The sequence below is a fragment of the Euleptes europaea genome, chromosome 13 (genome assembly GCF_029931775.1).
Source record: "Euleptes europaea isolate rEulEur1 chromosome 13, rEulEur1.hap1, whole genome shotgun sequence".
NCBI classification, from domain to species: Eukaryota; Metazoa; Chordata; class Lepidosauria; order Squamata; family Sphaerodactylidae; genus Euleptes; species Euleptes europaea.
The window spans coordinates 30495368-30506400 of record NC_079324.1 but is presented as its reverse complement, the minus strand read 5'-3'; the positions used below and the strand labels follow the sequence as shown (position 1 = coordinate 30506400).

The 11033-nt window shown below is 45.6% G+C and overlaps 1 protein-coding gene across 1 annotated transcript; it reads left to right on the top strand.

Annotated features, from left to right (window-relative positions):
* The first annotated feature begins 5497 nt into the window (after positions 1-5497).
* On the top strand, positions 5498-9947 carry LOC130485854 (nucleoplasmin-like). The gene is made up of 2 exons (XM_056858999.1): positions 5498-5527; positions 9498-9947. The coding sequence occupies exons 1-2, from the start codon at positions 5498-5500 to the stop codon at positions 9945-9947; spliced, it is 480 nt and encodes a 159-aa protein (XP_056714977.1).
* The last annotated feature ends 1086 nt before the right edge of the window (positions 9948-11033 follow it).

Sequence of the window (11033 nt, the reverse complement as noted above, 5' to 3'; positions counted from 1 at the left end):
GGAGGGGTTAAAGGGGGCAGAGCCAGAATGCTTGGGGGGAAGAGTTCTTAGGCGGTGTATCCTTATTTCACCCTAATTTTTAAGTTGCTAATTTTGTATGGCCCGCGAATGATGTTATAAATATCCAAATGGCCCTTGGCGGAAAAAAGGTTCCCCACCCCTGCCTTATAGTGAGATCTGCTATCACTGTTAATCTCTGTAAGGTAGGCCAATATTATCTCCATTGGTGGTGGGGCGGAGGAGGCCAAGCAGAAAAAAATGGCTTGCCTAAGACTACCTGGTGAGCTGGTGGCAGAAGGCTTCCTGAATCACATCTCATCTCTTGATCCCTATGCTACCCCCAGCTCCAAGCAAGCCCAAGATCGCTATGTCACTAGGTATGTGTAGTTCTATAAGCCACCCTGTTTCAGAACTTGCAGAGCAGCTAAAACACAGCTGTGGACTAGGACAGGGCTTAAACTTTCCACTCGCAACCCCTTTTCGCCTGAGAAATTTTTACACAACCCCGGTTATATAGGTATATGAAATAGGTATACAAATCAAACATTTACTGATAATAAATCACAAAGAAACCTTTTACTGTTGCCAAATTTTTCGTGACACCCCACATTCAGTTATGCGACCCGCATATGGGGTCGCGACCCACAGTTGAAGCTTTGGACTAGGATGAGCCTGGCTTAATCCACTGGATGGCTGTGGGCAAGCCTCTATTGCTCAGACTTCCCACCTGCAGTATGAAACAAGCTGACTGACCTTTCAAGGCTTACTAAAAGCATGCTTTGTACATGCGAAGTGCTCTCAAGTCAGCCGACTTATGGCAATACAGTAGGATGTTCTGCATACAAGTGGTAAATACAGGATGGTGGTATCCCCACCTCTGAACGTCTCTTGCCTTGGAAACCCTACAAGGTTGCCATAAGTCAGCTGTAACTTGACAGCGCTTTCTCCACCACCATTATCCCAACAGACTTGTATTCTCTCCTTGGATGCTTGTCAAGTACTGACTTTAGAACACTTCATCTTAAGCTGTCTTTAGCTCCTCGTAAGCGCTGCTACAGCAACAGATCTTAAGTAAGTAAAGGTCCCCTGTGCAAGCACCGGGTCATTCCTGACCCATGGGTGACGTCACATCCCAACGTTTCCTAGGTGGACTTTGTTTACGGGGTGGTTTGCCAGTGCCTTCCCCAGACATCTTCCCTTTACCCCCAGCAAGCTGGGTACTCATTTGACCGACCTCGGAAGGATGGAAGGCTGAGTCAACCTTGAGCCGGCTACCTGAAACCAACTTCCATTGGGATCGAGCTCAGGTCATGAGCAGAGCTTGGACTGCAATACTGCAGTTTACCACTCTGCACCACAGGACTCTTAAACCCGGTTCCTAATTTTCATTATGCTATGGGTGGTCCAATGGTCAGAATAGCATCAAATGTTCGTGGCATGTTGAAAATTGTGATGGCCTAACTTGGGGCCTGGGCCAGAACTTATTTATCTAGGAGATTTTAAAGCTGCCTTTCGACCTACAAAGGCCTCAAAGCAGCTAGCAAAGTAAAACCAAAATTTCATTCAAAACGTCTAAAATAGTAGTTGAGGGTCTTACAGTCGTCTCTTCCCTGGTAAATAATCTGACCCTTCTCCCAAAGAAAAGTCTTCAGCCTATAGCTGAATGGGATTCCACAAATCAGCCCTCCTGTCAGCTGGCTTGGTTTCCGCACTCCTACACATGAAGCCTACTGGGTGACCTCGGGCCAGTCACAGTTCTCTCAGAACTCTCTCAGCCCTACCTACCTCACAAGGTGCCTGCTGTGGGGAGAGGAAGGGAAGGCGACTAAGCCGCTTTGAGACTCCTTAAAGGTAGAGAAAAGCAGGGTATAAAAACCAACTCCTATGGGATCTTGGCTAAGTGATGCAGGCCTGGCCCATATGGAGGCAAGATTTAACTTCAGGGCTCCTTGTTTCACAGCTGCGTCTGATACCCTTGCTCTTCAAAAAGCAAAGCTCTGAGGCAATCAAATTCTCAAAACACTGACTGCACTAAAAGTCCCATTCCAGTTTTGAGTGTTGGAGAAACGAAGGATAAAGCAATACAACATGGCCCTAAAAAGATTTTAATAATAATGCCCTCAGCTCTGAAAGCTCTCACTGACGGAGAGGAGGCAATGAAAAAAAAAAACCTGATACTAGTTTGCAGGGTAGCAAAGTCTCTTGTGTCTAGGTCAGGGGTGTCAAACTCATTTGTTACCAGGGCTGGGTACGACATAAGCATCACTTGGTCGGCTGGATCATGCCTCGCCAGCCGAGATCAGGACCGGAGGGGGTGGCTGCCTCATCTGGCTTGCGGGCTGGATAAGTGCTCTCGAGGGGCCGGATCTGGCCCGCAGGCCTTATGCTTGACACCCCTGGTTTTATGTGATGCACCTTTGTCATATGCTTGCACAGACCGTGGCCCAATTCCAAAGCTCACCTGGGCCAAAGATCGTTTTTCCAAGCATACCATGTAACATGACTGGCAAGTGAATGGACTGCCCACCTGCCATTATGTTGTGGCTAAGTTGGGGGATGGCAAAGAACAGGCTCTTTGAGCCTCATTGATTCTTGGGATACAGGTGTTGCTCTTTTGAGGGAATGCTGCAGAGTTTGGATTAAAAAAATGTGTCCCTAGGATATGAGCTATTGCTAGGGGCAAAGGAAATTGCCACCAAGAATTCGGTTCATGCACCTACGAAGCTGACTTATACGGAGTCAGACTATTGGTCTATCACAGTCAGTATTGTCTAGTCTGACTGATAGCTCTCCAGGGTCATTCACATCTCCTGATCCTTTATCTTTTTAAACTAGAGATGTCAGCTAGGGATTGAACCTGGAACCTTCTGCATGCAAAATAAATGTTCTGCCACTGAGCCACTTGCTCTTCCCCTACAATGTTCATCCAAGATATTCTTGATACTGGTATGTCTAAGAGGCCGTTGAGAAGCACTGCGAAAGCAAAACAGACTGTGTTAGGAATTAAGCTACAAGCACAGCAGTCAACAGTTCCTTCCTTTAAAATGTTATGGTCACCATATTAATATTTTTGGTGTTCAAAGTGTATTGCATCATCACAGTAATTCTTACAACAGCCCTGTGAAGTAGGCCAGTAATTATTGCTGTGGAGAAGCTGCAGCTGAGAACAGGATATTTAATGTCACCTGGTGAGTTTGTGGCTAAGGTGGGGTTTGCACTGGCAAATCTTCATAATTTGCTACCATGAGTAGTTGCATTTAAGTAACAACAAATTACTGTGGCCACTGTGTGAATTAAGCATGCCTAGGCCTAGCCACATTTGTTTTGGATCATGGGCCATGTGAATGGAGTTCTGTGTAATTACTTTGGGGGGGGATGTTGTGACCCACCTGAAATGCAGCCAAGCAATATGTAGAACTGTGCTAGGTAACGGGTCTGGGTTGTATGCTAAGGATCCCTTTTTCAGATCAGCTGTGTCCCTGCCCTCTTCAGTCAGTGGACTCCTTGGTACGTATCCTTTTGCACTGTCTTTACTTGTACCAACTTAGGCTAAAATGGATTATACCATGTTTTAACAAATGGTCTGTGTTTTCGCGAGCAACTGTGGAGCAAATCGTTCAGTTCTTAGAAGATTCTGACCCTTCGTGTACTTATTTTGTTGCTCATTCTTTGGAGGCTGCAGAGGAGAGTTGAAGGGAGCTGTTTTTAGAGATGGGTCTTATTTAAGTTTTATGGTTTTATTGTACAAGACCTCTGTCTAAGAACGGGGAAAGAGAGAGCGCGATAACTAATGCGCAGTGATAAAAGACAAATGTAGCAGCTAATTCACAAAATGTGAGCCATAGGAAATCAAGGAAGCTGGGAACCCACACCCAGAAAAGATGCCTACTGGGTCTGGTCCACTGATCTGGCATCGTTTCCTTCTAATCTGTCTCTGCTGGGCTGCTTAATTCTTCTCCCTTTCTGCTTCTGAAGTGATTAGACTTCTAACCACTCCTGAATTGGAAAGGCAGTAAAAAACCTCCCATCCTCAGAGGAGGCTGCCAGTATGATTTTTTTAAAAAGTCACGGCTTTGGATTTGTCTTCTTCCAATCAAGAGGCAGACCAGATCAATTACATGGACAGGGGACACAGGGGAACGGACGCCTCCAAAGGTCAGTAAATGCTCCTCTGAAACATTCAAAAATTAGACCTTTGCCAGTATAATATTGTAGCGTCCGTCCTACTTTAATTCAGATTCAGTGGGATTCAGTGGAGTTTGGGGCACTTGTGGGTGCACGTGTTCGTGTGAGACAGAGTTTCTAGCCAATGTGTGCTAAGTGTAGCAAAGAAATGTTTTCTTACGTGGTTAATCCTGTTTGGATGCAGAGGGTTTTATTCCTCCCTCCATCTTTCCTCTGTTAATCATTTCCTCTTGTTCCTTGCAGACTTTGGCCCTTGGAGGTTACACTAAGATCTGATAGCTGATTTGTTTGTAATCCTTCTCATTGGAGCTAGGGAACTTCTTTGCCCAACAGGGTTATTTGTGGGGGGGCGGGGTGAGAGAGAATCTACAAGACTCTCGTAAAGTTCAGCATTCGTGTTTCTCTGCCTGTCGGCTGGGCTGGATCAGTTTCTTTAACAGCAGTATTTGGCTGGGGACGTCTTCAGGAACATTTTAAGTTTAGAGGGACTACTCTTTTGAGCAAAGTCAGTTTGCTCCAGAATAAAAGCTCTGGATTGCATAAGATTTGCCACCTCCACCCCCCAGTCAGAATGCAAAATGGGAGGTCTGAAGCTTTGTTAGTGTTCCTTAGTGCTTTTGATTCCTGAGTTCAGCTGACTGGTTCTGAAATCTGACACAATAGAGGATTTAGAGAGTTGCCACCCCCCATGTTTGTCTCAGTATTTGTATGGGGCTGGGAAGGGCAATTGCAGGTTGCTGTCAGACCCAAGCAGGCTAAGAACATCAGAAGAGCCTTGCTTCGTCTGAACTTTGGTCCATCGTGTCCGGTACCGTGCCTCACACTGTGGCCAAGCAGTTATTCTGGAGGGACAACAACAGGGCATGGAGGCCTTCCCCTGATATTGCTTCCTGGCTTTGGTATTCAGATCTCTCCCCTTGTGCCATGAAGGCCCTGATCCAAACTGGCCTTCCCATAATTAGGAATTAAGTTCTGAGCATGATGGGACTTCCAGACTGTCCACGGGACATGTGAGGACATTGTATTTTGAAAGTTTTTGGTTCTTCCTACAAATGTCTCCTGTATCCATAGGTTTGCCTGCTCCGGGTTGGGAAATACCTGGAGATTTTAGGGTTGGAGACTGAGTTGGATGTGTTTTGGGGAGACGGAGGGACTTTAATGGGCATTAATGCTATAGAGTTCACCTTTCGAAGCGGCCACTTTCTCCAGATGAACTGATCTCTGTCGCCTGGAGATCAGTTGTAGTAGCGGGAGATCTCCAGCCATCACCTGGAAGTTGGCAACCCTATGTATCCATGTAACCTTTGCAAACATGGTTGCCACTCTGACATATAATTTTGCCGTAAGAAGGCCTAATTTCAGAGTTACCCTACACAAAAGGCAATGCTTATGTCGCTGCTGCACATGGAAAGAATATAGTATCTTCTTTAAAGCCATGTACTTGCCCCCGCATATATGTAGTAGGTATATGCCAGTGCTGCATGGCCAGCCATTGGCCAATATTTTTCTTGGCCAGGCAATAAAACTAGCATTAAGGTCTTGAAGAATAGCAAAATTAAAGTACTACCAGGCTTCACCAAACAGCCCTGTGGCGCAGAGTGGTAAGCTGCAGTACTGCAGTCCAAGCTCTGCTCACAACCTGAGGTCGATCCCGACGGAAGTCAGTTTCAGGTAGCCGACTCAAGGTTGACTCAGCCTTTCATCCTTCCGAGGTCGGTAAAATGAGTACCCAGCTTGCTGGGGGTAAAAGTGTAGATGACTGGGGGAGGCAATGGCAAACCACCCCACAAACATAGTCTGCCTAGTAAACGTCAGGATGTGATGTCACCTCATGCGTCAGTAATGACCTGGTGCATTCACAGGGGACTACCTTTACCTACCAGGCTTCACCATGACCTGCCAAGTTCTGCCAAGGTGGAGTAGCATACTATGTAACATGAACACACCATACCTGATTTAGCTCAGATTCTATACTGGTTCTACTCCTAATTTGCCAGATTTCCCCTAGGCTCCGTTCACCATGATCAAATGGATTCTACCATGTACCTCTGAACAGGCTCTGTCTGTCTTGGATCAGCACAGTTTGAAGTGTGTGGGTCCTCGTGAATGAAATAACAGGCAACCCTGAGGCCACCGCTGCTAGCCACAGCATGTAGCCATTACAGGCATGGAAGGCTTTTAAGGCATAAAATTGCTTTTAAACTCTACCCACGTGCAGCACTGGTGAGAATAAAAGCTTTCAGCCTGCACATGGCTCAGATAATGTTTAAATTGGCCCTTCTTTTTTTGACACTGGAACGTAAGGCTACTAGGGTTGGTTGACACTTTATCTTTGGATGTTCTAAGCAATGTTTATTTACATTGCAGAGCCTATCCTTCACACACTTGCTTTGCTGTAAATATTGTACTGTTTCATGGAAGGGGACAAACTGAAATGACAGCAAAGCCATGAAAAAGGCCATCAAAGGAAGGGGGAGCTTTAGATGGTGATTTATTTTTTTTACTCCGACTCGACCTCACTTTCCTCCCCAGTGGAGACCCAAAGGGGCTTACGTTGACCTCTTCTCCATTTTATCCTCACAACAGCCCTGTGAGGTAGGTTAGGCTGAAAGTGTGCTAGGGTTGCCAACTCCAGGTTTGGGAATTCCTGGATATTTGGGAGTACAGCCTGGGGGAAGCGGAATATGGGGCGGAGAGGGAGCTTGGCGGGATGTGATGCCATCGAGTCCACCTGGCCCCACCTGGCGGTCCGCAACCCTATTTGTGAGTAGTCCAATGTCACCGAGCGAACTGCCATGGTAGAGTCGAATCTGGGTCTCCCAGACCCTAGTCCGGCACTCTTAACCCCTCCGCCAGCTATGCTCAAATGTTCCTGTAAGTTTGCCTGTTACAACCATATGGCAGCGAGGTATTAGTTTTATTAAAGCAGCCTCTCGAAATAGGCAAAGCTGTTCATTTACATGCGTTGACAAGATTATGTGATCAATAAAATTTGTCCCTGGTCCAGTGCTGGGAAGGGGGGGGGGGAAGCTCTAAAGGAGACGGGCTGGATCAGGTAGCGAGCTGGAAAGCAGACAGGTTGTCTTGAGAGAGAAGTGCCAGAAAGGTGCGACGGAATCAGCAGGAGAAAGATGGCTGTGGGAAGTCATCAGGATGTAGGGACAGGGAGGGGCTGTGGGCAGAGAAGAAAGGATGTCGCGTGTTGCTGGCTTGAATTGGGAGCCCGGTGGATTAAGTAATGGGGCCACTGTTCAGAGGAAGGAATTAAAAACTCTTCCAGCTGGTGCATTCATAGCATCACCCATAATCCTCCTGGCTTGGGAAGTCAGGTCACCCTGGAAGGCCAGTCTGTTGCTAGTGGTTGATCGAAAGCCTCCAGAGCAGCTGACTTGGTTTAGTCTGTGCAACTTGTCAGTCATGGAGGCTGTTACCCTGCACCTTGATTGTGGTAAATCACTTGACACAAGCAGGGTTGCCAGGTCCCTCTCATTTTGGCTTTCTTGCCCCTTTGATTCACCAGTCCCTCCCATCTCTTCCTATATCCCTTTCCCCCAGCAAACAACACGTGATGCCACTTGCCAGTCCATAAACCCTATTGCGACTTCTACCCCCACCGTAGGGTGGCCAGGAGGTTTTTTGGGTGGAGCCTGGGGAGGGGGGGACTTCAATGCCATAGAGCCCAATGGTCGCTTTGGCAATTGGGGCAAGAAAGCCAAAATGAGAGGGGGATGTCGGCTCAATTTTATATTTTGATTTAAAAAAAACAACTCCTGGCCCAACTGTAGGAATATTTTCTCCGATATGTTAACTACACTGTGTTCATTGGAGTGTACAAGTATATGTGCACCAGATTACAAAGGGCTGTTAGTCTGTTGTAGCAAAATAAAAGTCCAGTGGCACCTTGAAGGGTAATGGCATTTATCTCAGTACAAGCTTTCACGAGTCATGGCTTACTCCTTCATATAGATCTGTCTGAAGAAGTGAGCTGTGACTCACAAAAACTCATACTGAAATAAGTTTGCTAGACTTTCATTTGTTACTGGGCTTCTGTTTTATTTCATAGGATTGTAGCCTCAGATACTTAAGAACCTCTTCCGTTAGTTGGGGGAAGGAGCCCTGGTTGTCTGAATTCAGCAGTAATATGCAGGGTTTGTTTTCAGGTAGCTTCAGAATGAGTTCTTTTTTTCGGGTCAGTATTAAGGGCCAGTACGCTCTGTTCAAAATGACAGGCAAAAAAAGACACCTGATCTTGTCAGTTGAATAATCCAGCAAACGACCAAAGCTATGCGTTTTCCCTGCCTGCCGAGCTTCTTCTACTATCTTGTATCCTAAGTGCGTGTGAGCATTGAGGGGAGAAAATAATAGAGTGTACTGTGAAGGCATTTCATACAGTTCCTATGATATTGGACTCCAAGGAGCGCTTGGCCTGCCAGAAAACACTGGAGTAAGCTATCGCAGGATGTGAAATATTGGAGCAGTTTAAATATGACCCCTCTATCTTGGGCAATGTAATAGCATGACCCATCGGAACTGCTACTGGGCTGGATTGGGTTTGATACAAAATAATCCAACTGCCCGGTCTCTGGATCAGTTTGCTTCAAGCTTGTGTAAGTGAGGAGGCACAAAATACAGTACTGTGTACGGAAATCAACATCCAGAAAATCTTAAGCTTTCAATCAAAAATAATTCTAAACTTCTAGTCCTTATGGTTATGAAGATATGCTTTGAAAGTGTTTCGGGCAATACTTGATGGAATCTCTGAATTCAAAGGGATTGTTAAAACAGATTTCCACTACAGAGCACTGGCCGATCTTTGCAGAGTTCTTTCTCCTTCTCATAATTAGAATAAGTTCTATAAAAGGAGAATGCATTACTTATATAAGATTTTGCTTTTTCTTGGCACAGAATTTTGAGAGGTTTTCTTGAGCTTCATCAATGGCCATTTAACTCCCTCTTTAAGCTTTTCTCCTGTTCATTCTAATTTAACCAAAATTAGTGAAACAGAAAAAGTGCCAGCATAGTAACTTGGATATGCTTAATGACTGAGGTCTCGGACAGTGAGGTGGAACTGGAAAAAGAGTTTGAGAGAGGGGAAAACAAATTTATAAACTGACCAGAGGACTAGGACTCTCCCCTGCAATTGTGTTTGGATACAGCCGATTCAGTCATAATGCTCAAAAAAACATGTGGAAGATTATTTGCTATGCAATACATAACTGCTGATGTAACTTATGACATTAGAAAATCTACATCTCGCACACCCTAGAAGATTCTCAAGGTGGCTTCCAGTAGAAAGTTGAAATATTGAGCAGTTGGCCTTGAGGACGATCTGCCTAGGGGAAAAAGCCAAGGATGAATTTCATGTTGTGGAGATTGTACCCCAAAAGGACAGCAAGGAATCTGCTCCGGTGCGCATAGCAAACTTGAAACTTTCAGTTCTCCCAATGGTCACCACACTAGGACTTGATCTGAATCCACCTGTCACATTAAGACTAAGGTCAGGGAGTGGGCCGGTCTACCTTGCTGGGCAGCATGTGTCAGCTGTCAACAACTGGAATGATAGTGAAGAGGAGGAGGAGGAGGAGGAGGAAGAGTCCCAGGAAGTTGAAGAGATGGAGGGATCTTCCAAGGAAGAGTCTCCAATGAAGCCTACCAAGGCTACGGACTCCAAGCATTCAGCTATGCAGCCAAGAAGGAGTCAGAACTCCCTGCTCGGGAGCTATCTCAGGCAAAAGGAGCCGGCAGAGGGAGGAAGCCAGTAGCTAGAAAATAGATTAACATCCAGCAAGGAGGTGGAACAAGAGTGGGAACAACTTGACGCTACTTGAAAGGAAAAAAAGATGCATGTTTGCATGTTCAAAAAAGAAAGGGGAAAAAAGAAAGTTAAAATATTGTAAAGCCACAGACCAAAAGAATGTTAAGGCACTGACAAGAAATGATATTGGCAGTGATAAAAGCAGCAGCTAGAAAGCGAAATGCAACAATCTAAAAGACAACACAAACCAGCCATAATGGTAGATGACACTAAAAGTGCACGCACACACACACAAAACCATGGGGTTAGATTTAGAGTGGGGCTGTCAGTTGTATTCCTGATGTCTCCAGTTAAAGGCTTTTGGTAAATAGCAGGTATTGCAGCTTTCTCTGCCTGATAGCCATTGTCAGAATAGACAATACTCAATCTGGCTGAGGAGAAGGTAGCTTGAAATGTTCACCCTAAAAAGCCATAAAGAGGAGAAAAAGCTTGGGCGAAAAGTAACCTGGGGGGTTACCGCACTTTGTATTCCTAGCAATGTATTACGAGTTTGAAAATGTTATAAAAATCATCGCTTTAAAAGGGTTTTTGGATACCACGGCTTATAAATGGTTGGAAGACGTCTTCACAGCTAAAGGGGCCAAACAAAGTGCGAACAGTATTTTTTATAACATTTTCAAACTCTTAATACATCGCTGGGAATACAAGTGCGGTAACCCCCCTGGTGTCTAAAACTAAACTGCTTTGGCGCTAGGTGGAGCTCTGTCGGGGACAGAGTTCCAGAGATAGGGTACCGCCACAGAGAAGGCCCTGTTCTTGATAGCAATCTGCTCTGTCTCTTCAAATGGGGGCACTGAGAGAAGGGCTTCTCCAGATGGTCTTAGCTGCTGGGCAGAACTTTGCGAACTGTGAACAGCCAGGCTCCTGCTTCAAATCCTACCCCATATGACAATTTACTAGGTAGACATAGGGGAGAATTGCACATTTTGTATAATTCCACCGTTCATTCTTCAAACTCTTAAAAATACAATACAGCTGGCGTACCTGCACTTATAAAGTGGAAAACTAGCATCAGGAGGGTCTTAACCCTTTC

Coding starts and splice junctions, on each gene's coding strand:
- LOC130485854 (XM_056858999.1), top strand. CDS start 5,498: ATGGTTGCCACTCTGACATATAATTTTGCC. Junction 5,528..9,497: donor CTCTGACATATAATTTTGCC/GTAAGAAGGCCT, acceptor AATATTGAGCAG/TTGGCCTTGAGGACGATCTG.